The 16,567-nt window shown below is 37.3% G+C and overlaps 2 protein-coding genes across 7 annotated transcripts in view; one reads left to right on the top strand and one right to left on the bottom strand.

Annotated features, from left to right (window-relative positions):
- Positions 1 to 2,286, top strand: part of PRPF39 (pre-mRNA processing factor 39) — a 33,315-nt gene extending 31,029 nt beyond the window's left edge. For all 5 annotated transcript variants that reach the window (XM_057723658.1, XM_057723659.1, XM_057723661.1 and 2 more), the window contains 3 exons: positions 850 to 924; positions 1,154 to 1,274; positions 1,545 to 2,286. In XM_057723658.1, the coding sequence (XP_057579641.1) occupies positions 850 to 924; positions 1,154 to 1,274; positions 1,545 to 1,601 (253 nt within the window). In that variant the 3' untranslated portion in view covers positions 1,602 to 2,286. The remainder of the gene's footprint in view (positions 1 to 849; positions 925 to 1,153; positions 1,275 to 1,544) is intronic.
- Positions 2,287 to 2,596: 310 nt separating this feature from the next.
- FKBP3 (FKBP prolyl isomerase 3) lies at positions 2,597 to 15,401 on the bottom strand. Of its 2 annotated transcripts, none has more exons than XM_057723664.1 (7): positions 15,241 to 15,401; positions 12,717 to 12,818; positions 11,993 to 12,100; positions 5,986 to 6,121; positions 5,425 to 5,492; positions 4,169 to 4,266; positions 2,597 to 2,928 (listed from the first exon to the last, which is right to left on the bottom strand). In XM_057723664.1, exons 1-7 carry the CDS (start codon positions 15,346 to 15,348, stop codon positions 2,874 to 2,876), a joined length of 675 nt encoding a protein of 224 aa, XP_057579647.1. In that variant the 5' UTR covers positions 15,349 to 15,401; the 3' UTR covers positions 2,597 to 2,873. The 2 variants fall into 2 exon arrangements, with proteins under 2 accessions (XP_057579647.1, XP_057579648.1); XM_057723665.1 differs by lacking the exon at positions 15,241 to 15,401 and adding an exon at positions 13,612 to 14,932.
- Between the last annotated feature and the right edge of the window lie 1,166 nt (positions 15,402 to 16,567).

A 16,567-nucleotide genomic window follows, 5' to 3' on the forward strand; every position in this document is an offset into this window, starting at 1 on the left:
AAGTTCCAGATGAGACCTACAATACATATCACATTAAAATTTTTTTATTTATTAAAAATTATCTTTTTAATCAATGGTAACTAATTATACTGTAGTTTTATTTTAGTTCTAATTCAGTTTATCACATGCCCAAAAGTTTAAATACACTTTATCCTAACTGGTGAAAAGTGTCTTCAATAAACATTTGTTAAATAAGATTTCAAAAATATACAAATAATGTAACTGTCAGGACTCATCCTTGCATTGGACAAAAACATATTGTCAAGGTCACTGTCTTTGTTGTGTGATAGCTCCTTAGTCAGGCTCTCCCCATGTGCTAAAAATGATAAACACAGGTAACTCTTGGCCAGCATCCCGTCAGCTTTAACCCACTGTAGTACAGAGAACAGGCACCTTTTCTGTAGCTCAGTCAAAAATTCTGGGACTTACTGGCAGCGTGGTTTGGGTCATATGATCACTTCTAAACCAGTCATTGGTCAGAGACAAAGATCCCACATACCACAGAGCAACTAAGCCCATGCACCACAACTACTGAGCCTATGCTCTAGAGCCCGCAAGCCACAACTACTGAAGCCTGGGCGCCTGGAGTCTGCGTGCAGCAACAAAGACCCAGCACAACCAACAAACCAACCAACCAACCAACCAACCAACCAATCAATCAATATATTTATTTATTTTTATAAAAGAGAAAAGGTAGTTGGGGAGTGTTTTGCCTGCCCCCCCCCCCTTTTTTTTTAAAAGGATGTTCATTGTAACATGCTTTTGTTTCCCCTAAGTGGAAATAAAAACTTTAAAACTTACGTTTGGCTATTGTGTATTCCAAAAGGATTGTTTTTCGTTCCCTCTCAGGCTCCTGAATGCTTATGATGAACATCAAACACTCCTAAAAGAACAGGATTCTTTAAAAAGGAAAGCAGAAAATGGGTATGTACCTTCTTACTGAATCAGGAAGGGATGCTTAAAAGAAGGGATTGTGGAAATCCTTTTAAAAAATAATTATTACCTGTATGTTGTGGTAATTTATTTTCATGATTTGAAATCATATAAGAGTGGTCAAGAACTTCAGATGAATGTACAAAGGTGACATTCATCCACTTCTTAAAGTACTTATCTGTGGGAGTTTTGAAAGTTTCCATTTTGACCTTTTATGTAGATCAGAAGAACCAGAGGAAAAGAAAGCACACACAGAAGATACAACTTCATCATCTACACAGATGATTGATGGTGATTTACAGGCAAATCAAGCTGCATATAGCTATAGTGCCTGGTATCAAGTGAGTATACACAATTATAATTGAATTTTTTGTTAGTAGATGTTATTAGAAGTGCATAAATTAGGATAGTCTTTTTTTTTTTTCTTTAGAAAAAACAACTCTTTGCTTCTGTTCCAGATTGTATAATGCATTGTCTTTTGTGGTTAAGACTTAGAATTTCAGCAGTGAACACGTGCTTATTTTCTTAAATATATCTGCTGTAATTACATTGTTATATATGGAACTCAGCGGTAGTTCTTATAGGCTAACATGTTTGCTTTTTCCTTTCAGTACAATTATCAGAATCCTTGGAATTATGGACAGTATTATCCTCCCCCTCCAACCTGATGGGAAAATTAAATATCAGATGGAGTATGTGAAAAGATTGAAATTATTTTTTTTTAATGAGGGATGTAAACATAGCATAAGCTTGTTGTATTTGATAACTTGTCTTCCCTATTTCTGTGTAACATGATTTGTTTAGTAATAGGGGAAAATGTCACTTAGTAGCTTACCACAGATACTATTTCCTACCATTTATAAAATTTACTTTTTATTGGAGAACTATTTTTTTGATTTTTGCATTAAGTGGTCTAGAATTCTTTTGCAATGCATTTGCAACAGAGTTTTGTAGCCTTAAGGGTAGGAAAAAAAAACTGACTGCAAATCATGTCAGTGTAGTACAAGATTCTGAAAATACATAAGGGCTGGTTATTAAGGATTTACCTCCTTTTAAAAAAAAAGGATTTTTAACCTTTGCTGACAAGATGTTGTCTGTGTGTTTCAATTATTATCCTTTTGAATTTGGATCGAAGAGCAGAAAAGATACCTATTAAAATATTGTCTTTGAATAGAGGTTATAAATGAGGAAATGGAATGTTTGCATCCCTTTAAAAAAATGAAAATCGTATCAAAACTATGTTGTTTCAGGAGACTTTGTATTTGGAATATTCATGTAAAACTTGTGAGCAAGCTTTCATTTTGATCAAACTGATCATCTTCATTTTTGTAATAAAACTGAAGACTCATCCAATAATTGTTATGAATTTATTGGGGGGAAATCACCTAATAATATTAACTTTATAGTCACCATTATTAGTGATTCATTGGTTTTGAAGTATACTTTTCTTGAATTCAGCTATTCTTGACAATTTCGTAGACATTATTTAGCCTTTGCTTCCTCTTAATTTCTATGCTTTTGCCTTCCTTATACACAAATATTTAAAGATTTTAAGAGTGTCTCTGGCGAAGCTGTCCAGACAGTTTTACCTTATTCCCTGGTTTGATGAAGTCTTAGTAGTGGTTAACCTAATCAGAACATTAATATATTTACACAACACAAATCAAGACACTGGATACATTTTTATTGAGCCTTTTAGTTTATGACATGAGGTAAAAGGCAAGTCAGTTCTCTTTAAGTGATATTTTACACAGCTGTAGTAAAATATTTTAAACTTCAAGGATTTATAATGGATTACATTTCTTAAAAGTTGGGGATCAAGTAAACAAGTTCTAACTTCTTGAATTTTCCAGTTGACTCTTCGTTTACAATAGTAACCAGCTCTAATTACATAAGTTTCTTCAAGGCCATGTTTTATTGTTGCTGATGTCTTTACTATTTCAGTCAATATCCACTAATTCCACTTCAAAAGTAAGTTTTGCATTTGGTGGAATTCTGTTGAAGAAGTCAAGGTAAATTTGATAAAACTTGCCTCTCCCCTCACTCCCAATAACCTTAGTCTAAAATTAGAATTATGTGTATTGGATATTGGTAACTAACTCCAAAGAGAGGGTTTTATAGTTGATTCAGGGGCTAGTACATAGGAACCTAGAGGTTCCTAAAAGTATTTTTGTGAATGGAGGTCATAACCTGTCGATATAGGCTGACTAGATAAATTGAGCTTGAACTAGGACCTTCCTTACCTGGATGTCTCACTACTATTCCCAAGTTAGCCACTATTTGATGAAGCCTGCTACTCAGTACCCCTCCCCATCCTCCCAAAGTGATTTCAATCTAGCTGGGTGTGTAAGTTATATTAAATCAAAGTTCATACAAGGTAGTACCTGATATTGCTGTGAATTTTCAGATTTTGAGTTCAGAGAAGAGAGATTTTTATCTGATTGGTCTTGAGATACTTCATGAGAGAGGGAGCTGCAGTGGGATTTTGATAGGCTGAGAACGCTATTATATTCCCAAGTAACTGCAACTGATGACTAGAAGGGACCTCCAATTTTTTTTCCCCAAACTTACTCTAACTGGTCCAACTAGTCCACTGGGAATGGAACCAACAATGAAACTACCTTCCTACTTAGCTATTTGATTGTTCTGGCCATAACAGACTGGAGTCCTGGCTCTTCTCTTTTTTTAATGTTCACAAATGGGCCTATCAGAGAAATATTGTCACTAGTTGTAATCACAAATGCTTACACTATGATGTTGGACCTGTGGTCTCTTGCACTTCACAACTGCTAATCTCCAACACGGGTTCCATTTCTAAGCTTTCGGTACCCAATTAACTGCCTGAAATTAAACAGAAGCCTAAAATTACCACGAGCCATATCTGAACCCTACAGTTTGCTATAGTTGTTTGTATTGAGCATCTTAACTTCTTGAAATAAACCCTTCAAACATTAATAGTAGCTTTTCAAAGATGGAAACTTAGACCTCAGTTTAACGTCTTGAAAATTAAGAGCTTAATTAAGAAGAAAAAAAGACTGCAGCCCAAGTTAGAATACTTTGAAACAGTAGAAAACACTGTCTACATGGGAGGTGTTGACACAAAAGCATCTAAATATCAGGAAGACAGGTTTGGACAGCATCTTTGATCTAGAGGTTAACCTAGACAGAATCTTGCATATCTTCAAGTGATCTTTCTTAGTGTTTTTACTTTTAATTACAAAGGAAAAAAGGATACTTGGCATCAGGCTGTCCTTTCTTTCCATAAGCCCACTCTGGTTCAATCTCCAGTCGAGCCTTTTCTCCTTTACTCATAGTCAAGAGTGCTTCATCCCACTAAAGACAAGAACATAAAATCAAAACAAATAATACTTTACAAAAAATACATGCAAAACCAGAAGAAAGATTACATAAAAAGCATTCTGTTATAGGATTTCATTATGTCCTAAGGTACTGTCCTTGGGTGAGTCCCTAAATCTTTGTCCTTTATTTCCTCAGTGAAAAAAATTAAGGACATTACACAATTTTTTAGTGCAAATACTTGAACTCTTTAAAATATGTCATTTTGTACAACTTTGGATCTTAAAGCCAAATTACCAAAAACAAATTAACATGATGCAAGGATACAGAATATATTACTAATATCATATACTCTGTTGAAAACCTTTAGTTTCAAGATACTTTATATTCTATTTTGAGCTCTGGATATGACTGAACAATATTTTAGGTCTTAACCACCGTACAGAGAATAACACATTGAGGGTTCTCATAACTGCATTTAAATAGGCAGTTTGGTTTTTAATGTTTGATGTTCTGAGTAATGACAGTTTAAAACAATAACTGGGCCCTAGCATGACAACCTGATTCAGTGAGGTTGCCAATCAGCTCTGCTCTTTTGTACACCGCAATGGTCAGTACAGGTCAAGCCTAACTTGCCCTTTTCTCAAAGTTTCCTCCTGTTATCTCTCACATGTAAGGGTGGGGAAAGGTATGCTTATATTTGAAAGATTTTTTTGGTGTCTGAGCCTAAATTGTGAGAGGTGTGAAGGCTTCTTCCTGTAGGAAAGACTCCTAGAAGCTTCTATCAGTTTTTCAGTAGAACAGATATTTTTACCTTTCTGAATCATGTATAAGTGGTACAGCAGCTATGTAACATTTTATAAGAATCATACAAACTTAGAAAATCAAACATTCTGACAATTACTTTATGAAGAAAAAAGTAACAAAAGGGGTAGGCATGGAAGGAAATATTTGACTCTCTACTATATTACGTGCTTTAAGTTATACCTATTTAATCTTTTAACAACCTTGAGGTAGGCTGTACTGAGACCCAGAGAACTTAATTTGTGCCAGATCAGTTAGCAATGATAACATATGATTTGTGAGACTCCAAAGATTGTTTTCATTGTATCCCCAAACCTAATTCTTTATGTTACCATACTGCAAGTCACATGTGCCACAATATCTACTGGTTCATGACCAGTTTTTACTTACTCCTCTGATAACTTTGCCTATCCCAACCTTAAAACTTAAAGGCTTGGCATTTTTCTTCTTCTTTGAACCTGTAAAACAGATTTTCCTTGTAATTAATGATGAAATTAAGTTCCAATGGAAAAACACAGTGATTTAAGTTTTTAAATTGATTTCAGAACTTACCATGCTATGCATCTGAAAAGAAATAAAAATTCAGAAAGCCAAGTAATTCATCAAGAAAATTTTGGATGTAAAAATTATTATGGTTTAAAGGAGGGAGAGGGAAAGGACCTATATTTACAGCATTAAAATAACACTATTCTGCCTTTTATATTAAAATACAAAAGCCTGAATTTGGGGCATTAACAAAGTTTAGACTAAGCTTCTTTATTTTTTGCTCTGCAATGACCAAAATCTCTTTATTTACACCCAGCCAATAAGCAGTGAACTGAAAACCTCTTACAAGTAAATCACAGGTGCAAAATACTTCTGGAAAAAAGTGACAGCCAAGAAAAAGGTACTGCCAACACAAATATTTGGCATGCCTTAAAGCCAGATAGATAAGATTACATTTAGACTTACTTGTTTGAATATTAGTATCAAAAACAGTCCCATCCTGTAGTGTTCCTGTATACCAGCAGTGAACAACATCTCCCTTTTTGGGAAAGTTGGTTTTATCTCCTTTTTTAAGAACAGATTTTGTATATTTTGGTGGACCCTAGAAACAAACAAAAACAACATACAGAGTTATTATTAATTCATGTCCTTTTTTTAGAAGGATGACAAAGCAAATATTTATACAGCCAACTGTGACCTAAGTCCAGTCACAAGAGTTTCATAGATGTGGTAACAAACTATTTTGCCTCTGGTTCACCTCTGAGTTAAAAAACTCACTATATCATTTCAAGTCTGTGATGAGAATATTAGTAACTAGATACCTATAATTTCAAATAACTTCCAGCTTCTTTGGAAACCAGTGTTCTTTAGACAAGATTAATTATTCATCAAACCATAAAATGAATCCAGTTATTCCCAAGGTTAGAAATATAATTACAATTTAATTCCTATAAAATTGATTTAAGGCATTAAATCATTGTGACATCTCTTCAAAGATTTGAGTTGTGTTAGCACCAATAACTGGCATTACTAAATATTTTTATTACATCCCATTAGAATAAATACAAGTAATATTGCATCTGTTCCTGGACTTCACTTGAAAATAAATTTATACAATGAATGGAATTATCTACAGAGAAACTACAACTAGAGGCATATTTCCTAGAATAAAGCAGGATTATCGGGGTCTTTAAAAAAAAAAAAAAAGCTAAGGGTTAATCTAATCATTAGTGAGGAAATCTATGAGAGGAAAGCCCTTTCTTAGTCAATTTAAGAATATATAGAATTGTATACTATAGAACATTCCAAATACTTTACAGAAACTAACTCTCCCTTATGAGGTTATTATCCCTGTTTTACAGATACAGAAACAAAAGAATAGAGTGGTTAAGTAACTTGCTTAAGGTCCTAGAGCTCCAAAGTGGCTGAGTAGGATTTATAACCAGGCAGCCTGGTTATAAAGCCCAAGCTCTTAACCACTTCACTACTTCTCAAGCACATATGGACCGTCAGGTATTATACTAGTCATTTTCTTATATCAATTCATTTAACCTCACAGCAACCTGGCAGTTCTTTCCTCATCTATTATAGAGAAAGCAGGGAGGCCTGGGTGGGGTACAAAGCCTTATCCAATCCAGAGTCTAAGGATCAGAACTTTCAGCTAAGGCTAGGCTGCCTCCCTAAATCAAAAGAAAGTCACATCTATAGCTTGAATACAAAGTGTATTACAAAAGTAAGCATTAACTTTCTTCCTGACCCATTCCAAGCTTGGTTTAGCTTGTTTTAGTAACCATGTTACTATAAATGGTTAGAAGTCTACTGCTAGCAGTGTAAACTGCTGCCATCGCTTTGGAATGCAATTTTAAAATGTTAAAAGTATACTAATTCCCTTTATACAAATATATGTTCAAGAAGTAACTTGAAACTTAGGAAAAAATCTTTATGCAGTTATTCAATACACTATTATACATAATGGCAAAATAAAACCACACATTTATGGTATAATACTCAGTTTTTAGTAATGTGGAAACTTTCTAAGATTATGAGAAAAATCAGTAGAAATTTCTAACTACAGTAAAATCTCAACTATTTCAATAGATATACACAGAAAATATTCAAAAAGATTCTGAAATCTGAAACATTTCTAGGTGTTGGAATTATGTTTTCTCTATCCTTTTTTGTTATATCAGAAAAATAAACGATTTTTAAGGAATATAGTTGACAAAAACTATTAATGTATATGCCAGATTTGAAAATAATTTTAATTAAAACATTTAAAAGCCACAAAATAAGGATGACTACATATGTATATCATGTGAGAATATCAGAATATCGAGACTTTATTAAAGAAATTACATATAACTATGAAGTGGGTAAGGTATGATAAGCAAACAATAGCCACATTTAAAAATTTAAGATGTCATTCCATTATCTTCCCATTTGTTGTCCCAAGCTGCTTGGGCATGTTGTGTTACCTACATTAGAGGTCCTAGGATAATGCAAACACACAGTAAATTGGTGGCTGTATCTCAGTCTTAATAGTGAAGCCACAATCTGCCTCAATTTCAGTGTTGCAGAAAGTGTCTTTCATGGATCACCCATTCCTTGGTATTGTTAAAAGAAAAGGGGCCTAATATAATTAAGTTTGGGAAATACTGTGTTAAACATGCCTCGATCTTGCATAACTTCTCAGAGCTAATTATGCATTAGCTAACATGTGCTGTGAATCTTCAAGTAGGAGACACAAGGTACAGCTTTTGATGAGGCCAGGAAACAGCCTGGAACTTCTGGGACCTATATAACACACTCTGTAAAATAGTGCTGTAGGTATTGCATCTTATTTTGGGTTTCACTGCAAGAACCTGATTGCTTCATGGTGGGAGGTCAGATCAGTCCCAAGCTATCCTGGAGTTATGTGCTTGAATGGACCTGGCTTTTAGGTAATTTCCTGGCTTTGCAGCAATTTCTTAGTCCAGAGTGAGGAAAAGAACTATATTTCTGAGACTGGGTCTGGGCTAGGTACTTCCAGACACAGAGATAAAGGAACTTCTCTGAGAGTAATCCCTATAGCTGCAATTAACTAGATGATGGCATAGCCTCTAAAAATGAGAGCACAGCTGACCTTTGAACACCTTGGGTGTTAGGGGTACCAACCTTCCCTGCAGTCCAAAATCCATGTGTAACTTATACTTGGCCCTCCCTTTACATGATTCCTCAGTATCCATGGTTCTGCAGCCGATTCAACCAAATTAGGATTGAAGGTACTAAGTGTTTACTGTAGTACTTACTACAGTAATGGTACTGTAGTATTTACTACTGAAAATAAATCTATGTATTATAAAGGACCTGTGCAGTTCAAACCCATGTTGTTTAAGGGTCAACTGTATATGACATAATTATTATTATTATTATTCAAGAAATATTTTAGCATGTTCTATATGTTAGGAACTGGAGATACATAGGTGAGCTGGCAGACATGGTTCTGGCTCTCCCACTAACCGAGAATATGGACGTGTGTTAGGAGACCTGCAGAGGAAGCACAGGGAGCTAACAGGAGAATGACACAGTGACGTAATCCAGTATAGACTATAGGCTGGGAGCGGCTTCTTTGAAGTAATGTTTACACTGTTGAAGGACAAAAGAAGGTCATTCAGGTAGTAGGGGAAGTTTACAACAGAGAATAGCATTTTCATAGCAGGGAAAAGAATGAAAGTAGTAGTCTACAAGGAGGAAAGAAAAGAGAGGATGGTATGAGAGAAGCCTGGAAAGACATGTAGCACATGTTAAGAATCTGGATTTTTATCTTTAGGTCACTGAGCAGCCAATTACCAGTTTTAAATAAAGAAGTTATAGAATCAGATCTGTGTTCTAAAGAGATCAGTGTGACCTAATGTGAGGAATGGATAAGGAATCAAAAGTGGAAGTGGGGAGACTTGATAGGAAGAGGTTAGTATAGTAGCCTAGGTCTACGCTAGGGTGCCAACGTTGAGGACAACAAAAGATGAGCAGTTTTGTGATATGTTTATGCAGAATCAACAGACTTTGGTCATGATTAGATAAAGGAGTTATAAAAGATGAATCTCAAGTTTTTGGCTTGAGTACTTTTACAGTCATTTCTGACTTCTGAGTGTGAGTTCCTGACCTAACTTATACTTTCTTTCCTTTCCAATATTCATTCATACTTGAAAACTTTCCTCAACACTATTTAATACATAATAGATAATAAATGTATCAACTATGACTGATTTATTTAAAGTCCAGTAAGAGCTATCAGACAAGGTTCTTTGCATTAAGATAAATAAGGCAGAGATAAATAATATAGACACCATGCGCTACAGGAATTTTTACCAGTTACATACACAGTAAAGTCTGCGATGGTAAAAAACTTCAGAGGAAGCGATGAGCCCATGACCTGGGTCTTGAAGGGGACACAGAACTGACAAATAGGGAAATTGAGAGGAGAGACACTAAGCAAGAAATAAAAGTATGGACAGTTTAGTAGACAAGCAGACATCTGTGACCAAAGAGGAATATTTCTATAGAAGTAGTAAATATGGAGCTGGGCAGGGGCCAGATATTGGAAGGTTTTGAGTGCGAAAAATGCCATCCAACAGAAATATGAGTCACAAGTGTAATTTTAAGTTGTCTAGTTGCCACATTAATATCATTTCAACATGAAATCAATATAAAAATGTTGAGATATTTTGTTCTTTTTTAAAAAAAATCATACTAAACTTTTGAAACTGCATATTTTATACCGAAGGCACATTTTAATTCAGAGTAGCCACAAAGTGCTCAGTAGCCACGTATGGCTAGTGACTACTGTATTGGACAGTGCAGTTCCAGACAGTATAGAATTACTGAAGATTTCTGAGTAGGATGTGGTTTGCAAAATATTTTAGAAAGCTTATCAGAATAGCCATTTTGGGGCTGAATAATGAAGAAAGAGAATGAAGACAGATTAGTGACTTTTCCCACACTCCAGGTCTGAGGCCTTGGAACGCTTGAGAATCAAAAAGGAATGGATGAAGATTTGAGAAAAGAAGATGTTTGAGAGCCTCATGCCTAAGGGATACATGAGAAGGAAAAAGAAAACCAAAGATTCAGAGAACTCTGAAGCTGGGAAGAAAAGAATGGTTACAACTATGTATGTTAATATTTTGGTAAAGTAGAACACAGGAGTATATAATGAGAAAGGAATTAGAGCGGGTTGAGAATTTGCGGGACAATGTCTAGTTTATGTGGGCAATGGATTGGGAATTGAGCGAGGGGTAGTATAAATAGTTGCTGAGTAGCAGTGAAAGTAGAAAACATGCTTGTCTGATATTAAGCATTACTTTCTACAAAGCCCAGTAAAAAGTTCGATGATTATTTTTCTTCACTTGCTCTGCAGTCCCAAAGCATGAACAGAGAAAGGAGACAGCAGGGACCAACAAAGTATTGGCTAAGAGGTTAAGGAATCCAGGCACCAGGAAGATAGTGGAAGTACATTAAAAAAAGGACTCTTGCTGACCAATTAAATGATGTGAAATGAAAAGAGGTCTTAAAGAAAAGGATATAGTTTAGGACTCTTACAAGATCTCTCTAAACTGTGTCCGGCCCTTACAGCTTTTATTTGTAACCCTCTTTTTCTTAATCTTTTGATACATTACCTGCCACCTCACACAGCCCTTACTCTAATTTTCTGGAATACTCTTAATTTTCCAGAAGGTAAACTATGTTGCCAATTGCTTTTGTAACCCTTCTAGTAATTATTATACCTCTATTTACCTTAGTAGCTGCCCAGTATTTGCCCAGTATATAAAGCATTTATCAAGTTATTATTATTGTCACTGATACACTGCTAGGAATGAGTGAGCTTAGTTATTACCAAGGTATTGTCAAAAGTGGCAAGGTAATGGTCATTTTGGCTCTACTGAAGCTTTTCTAAGAGCTGTCCTTAGCTCTACTAAGGCTGTCCATTTGCAGAAATAGTTTCATCTGGTTCTTTAAACCTTGGTATCAAAATATAAAGCCTGGGTTGGGAAAGATGAGACAGATGAACCCACACCCTGCAGCCAGGCCCGAATTAACTATTTCTATTGCCAAGGACACCATGTACATTAGAAAAAGCTAAAAATAATCAAAAGGAAGTTTCTTTTACTCAGTCCAACTTGGCTAAAGAATAGGCCCTTGAAACAGTTTTGAAAGCTCAGAAGTTCTAGCCGAACACAGAGGCAATATAAAATACAAAGCTAGATGTATTTCACAGGAAAGGCTTACCAACTGTAAAGCACTGGTTCTTAGTTTTTGTTTGTTTGTTTTTCTTATTGAGTACACCCAAGGGAGATAACACACTCCAAATTAGTGTTTGCTCACTGAAAGTGACCATACTCAAATCAACCACCCCTTATTCTGAGAAATCAGTGCTATAAAGCAATACTTTTTCTCAAATGCACATGAGAAATAAAGTAAGAATACATTATATACAAACCTCATCCAGAGTCTCTTCAGACTTGGTTTCTTTGGGTTTATCTTCATTAAGCTTTACATTTTTCACCTGCTCAGACACTTTGCTTATACTTTCAGTACCCTTGAAACGCTGTAAGGAAAATGATCTAATGTTTATCATATTTATGTCTGGCTAAGACCAAAGGAAGAATCTTATATTAAGCATTTTAATCAACAAATAATGAATCTCAAACTATCTCACAAAAGAAATTCTGAAATGAGACCCATAACCTTTAGAAAGACCAACTGAGACCCCGAGATATGAATACTAATCAATCAGTTCCTTAACAAAGATCCTTTTCTGTGTGTGTGGAAGGTGGTCATTTCACAGTTAGCACATATTGGAGAAATTCTTAAAATTTGCTTTTCTAAAGGCTCAGCCTAGGTCTAACCAAGACTTTAAATTCATTAATGAAATGCAACTTACTTTAGATTTATAACTTTTCAGTTTCCTTAAGAATTTGCTGTCTTGATTTAAGCTACCAGGGAATTATTTTAAAAAACCTGTTCCCTTTCAAAATATCAAAACATCCTGCCATATTACAGATTAGCCATGCTAAATTTGACAGTCCACTTATGCTTATAGTTAAGAAAAAGTACAGGTGGAAAAACGTCAACATATTTTGCAAATAAATGCATTTAAAACTTCTTTTTTGGAATTAAATATCTAAAATGATATTCTGATAATAAAATGTAACAATACTCACCTTACTTTCAAAAAGATGGTTATAGGCTGTAACCAAATGGTCCTTGTTAGCTGTCTTGGCCACATTTTTAATGTTTCCTAATAACTTATGTTCTGCAAGAAACTATAAAGAAAAAAGCTGGTTAGTCAAAATAATTTCCCTCATGTAAGAAAGGGTCTAAAATTAGGAAATGAACTTTTATGTTAGCAATTATGTTTTGAATCATACCACTGATAAAAGAAATGAAACATTATATTTCATACTCTACTTAATAACAAAAACAAGATTTAAGGAATATTAAACAAAAACTATATTGGGTATTTACAAGAAATAGTCAAAGATTGGAACTGTAACACTACTCTGGTGTGTACTAACCCTTTTCTCATTATGGAACTCACAGAAGAGCACACTTATACAGAAAGCACATTTTGGTAACTGGGCAAAGCTGCTCCTGGTAGGATGTTACTTGGCTCGCGCCCTGGGAGCCTCCAGCCATATTGGCTATAGCTATCTTGACATATCTGTAACCCATTCTTGGCACACCCAGAAGCACTGTTACACAATGCTGGATATATACGTATTTAAGTGTATACGTGGTGTCAGACCATCTGGGGTTAAAATCCTAGCTGTCTGATTTTAGACAAGGGACTAAGCTTTCCTAAAGACTCAGTTTCTGTATCACAGTGAAAGATTAACAACAGCATTATATGTCAGAGGCTTCTTGTAAGAGTAAATGTAATAATCCATTTCCAGTCACATGGTTAAGAACTCAATACATGTTACCTACTTGATTAATAAAATAATGTATTTAATAACTTAAACTATGAGTAGAATTCCATTTCTCTCAGACGTAAGACTAAATTGTCAGATGAATACCAAGATACTACTGAAATATCAAATCATCAAAATCATGTACCTTCATCTCAAAGTCATGTACGTGTTTCCCTCACTTTATTCTACTTCCTTTTCTTCCTTGTAGTCCTTGCTTGATTCCTCATTTTGTTACTTGCTCAAAGTTGTCCTCTGGCATCTTCTAACCTTTCTAACCTTCTAACCTTTAAATAAAGCAGTTTTTCCAAAACTTTCACTATTGCACTCTTCTCTCTCTTAGAGAGATGTTTGAAATGATAAAGGCTCATGGGAACGGCTATTTTGATTAAACAGAAGTAGTCAGTTGCTTTAGCACTGTTGTGATTTCTTTACAAAGGTTTCAGAAAGATATCCAAAATATAAACATCTCTTTGATATCTTATAATCAATAAAATAGTGATTGTCAAATTTAGGTTTACGCATGTGAATGAACACTGGAGAATGTGCATTTAGAAGATTACTGTTATATTTTAGTATATTAATATTCTGATAACCAAAGTCTCTTGAAATTGTCCAACATACGCCAGTTTTATAGTGGATTCCACCTTGGGATGACTTGTTTTATAAGAACTTTATAGTACAGTACTGAGGCATTACATGTTAACACATGATATATACTCTATTAGTTTCAGTGAAATGTGAATTGGCTTAAGAGAACATAAGTCCACTAACATGGTAAAATGGTATAAAATGCTCTCTCTGAAGCATGGTCTTTCATTTTCACCCTTGTATCCCCAAACACTGAGTATGGTTCTTGCTGTAGATGTTGTATAAGTATTTGCTGATGTCGGGATTATTACTCAGGAGGGAGATGATTAGAAATTAGGTTAAAAATTGCAGACAAACCACATTTAGGCTGCCGCTTCTATCTCCGATAAATGGGAGACGCTGTGGGAACACAAAACGTACAGCCGTTCAGCAATTTAAGGGGATATGAGTTATATTAATTTCCGAAGGAAAAAAATCCGTCTGACAAAAACAATTTGTGACTAGAGGGTGGTTAAAATGGAGACTGTGCTGAAAAATGCAGGGCGTGAAAGTATGAAGAAGGCCAAACAGATTTCTTAGTTTGTTTATAACAACGGAGACCTCTGTACCCGAAATACGCATGTAACTCCCCTAAATATAAGTGAAAGGGTCATTCAAAGGGTCGATATTTTAAAAGTTAAACCGCAACCTAACGCACTGTAAGAAATCGCACTCATCAGTGTCCAGGGTCTGGTAACCGAGAGAAAAGCAGCTCGCGCCCATCACTCCCACCGAAAGCTTCACATCCCTTCTCCCTTCCCTGAGAGCCCACAGGCCCCTCCAGGGGTCGCGCCCAAGCCTCCCGTCCTGGGGCCCCCGCCTCAGCCCCCGACATCTCCCGGGTTCCTTGCTCTCCCCCACAGCCTCCACCCTCACTCGAGCATCTCAACGAGCTTCTAAGTCTGCGGCAGCTGCGCGCCCCAGACACAAAGCCGCCCCGCCCGCCGCGGCAGGGCCGGCCCGAGGGGCGGGAGCGCGGCCCGCCAGCGCACGCGGGGCCTCTCCGGCCCTGCCCGGCCGCGGGCCGCGGGAGAGCGAGGGCGGGGGGGGGGGGGGGGGCGGAGGAATACGGGATGTATGGGCTTCTACGGGGGGGGGGCAGTATCCCACAGCCGCGCCGGCCCGGCCGCCCCGCCGCCTCCGATACCGAATCTGAACCGTGATCTTGCAGAAACTTGATAATGTCCTTCTTGGGCAGCTGCTCGCTGCGCAGCTGCTCCACGGTCCAGGCCCGCTGTGGCACGGCCGCCGCCATCTTCCCCCGCTGCCTCCGCGTTCCTGAGCCGGCCCGCGCGGGTTCGGCCCCGCCCCGCCCCGCCCCGCCCCGCCCCAGGGGCGTGGCGCGGGCCGCGCTCCGAGCGCCGCAGGATCCAGCCCGGCGTCTGAGTGACGTCCAGACAGGGCTCTGCGGGCCTCTTTGTGGAGTCCGCGGGGGGAAACCGGCGGATGCGGCCCCGGCGGCGCAGCGCGCCGCAAGCTGTCATCTGCTCTGATTTGGAACCCTTGTGCGGCGACCACTTCCGATGGTAGTGATTTGCTTACCAGCCGTTACCCGCGCTTGTTTATTCCCGACAGGCTGCTGTGCATTTAAAGTCTGTAACCTGTTTAAAGAAAACAACAGCATTCAGACATCTAAATTTCTAGTTCTAGCCTAAAAAGTCACACCTGAATTGGTTCAGTCCATGTCCATCAGAACAACCTATATCCCACCACTCCCCTTTTAAAACTTACACAAATGAGACTAAAATACAACCCGTTCCCTTCCCCCTCGTACAAGCATACGATAAATGGTTTGGTTTAAAAGCAAGTCCAGACACTTGGCCGCATGAAACAACGTAAAGTGGCAAACACGCAGGATGGCGCTTGCTAATGGTGACGATGAGGAGGTGACAGTATCAGTGGTCCAAACAACTTCAGGATGTGTGTGTACTTTTCCTCAGGACACGAGGAAGCGAATCTACAGAGGTTACTCCAAGTCGCCACATGTAGATTGGAGAACCCGGGAACTGCATGCTAGTCTGAGGTAGAATGCTATCGCTGGAGTAGAATAATATCACATCGACGCTTATTGCTCTATGTCATGTATGAAGAGGTAATGGTGGAGCTTCAGGACGCCTTGCTTTTTTTTTTTCCTTTCGGATTTTCCAACGAATATCAGGACCAAACCACTCACTTCCTTTTTAACAATAAAAAATACTAAGATAATGGGTTGTCACTCCTGAAAAATGGAGCTGGCATTTTGTTTTCTCGGCCTGGATAGAGAAATAAGACCCGTCGTTTAACTGTATCTAAACACTTCTGTGTTTCACTTCATCTTCCGATTTATTAACACAGCCAACGACAAGGAACAAGGCATGTTAGACTCGCAGCAACGTTAAGTTAAAAAACACATGGGTATCCATCGTTTCGGGACCTCAAGGTTATTTATTGTATCATTTTAACCGACGTCACTTTCGCAGAGACGCCGGGATACC

The sequence above is a fragment of the Hippopotamus amphibius genome, chromosome 2 (assembly GCF_030028045.1).
Source record: "Hippopotamus amphibius kiboko isolate mHipAmp2 chromosome 2, mHipAmp2.hap2, whole genome shotgun sequence".
Taxonomy (NCBI): Eukaryota; Metazoa; Chordata; class Mammalia; order Artiodactyla; family Hippopotamidae; genus Hippopotamus; species Hippopotamus amphibius.

Excerpts from the sequence above, each read along its gene's own strand:
- FKBP3 (XM_057723664.1), bottom strand. The coding sequence starts at position 15,348 with ATGGCGGCGGCCGTGCCACAGCGGGCCTGGACCGTGGAGCAGCTGCGC. Across the intron at positions 12,819-15,240 it reads AAGATCACGGTTCAGATTCG|TTTCTTGCAGAACATAAGTT; the intron begins GTATCGGAGGCG and ends TTTTCTTTATAG. Across the intron at positions 2,929-4,168 it reads AAAGGACAGCCTGATGCCAA|AATTCCACCAAATGCAAAAC; the intron begins GTATCCTTTTTT and ends CTTCTTCAACAG.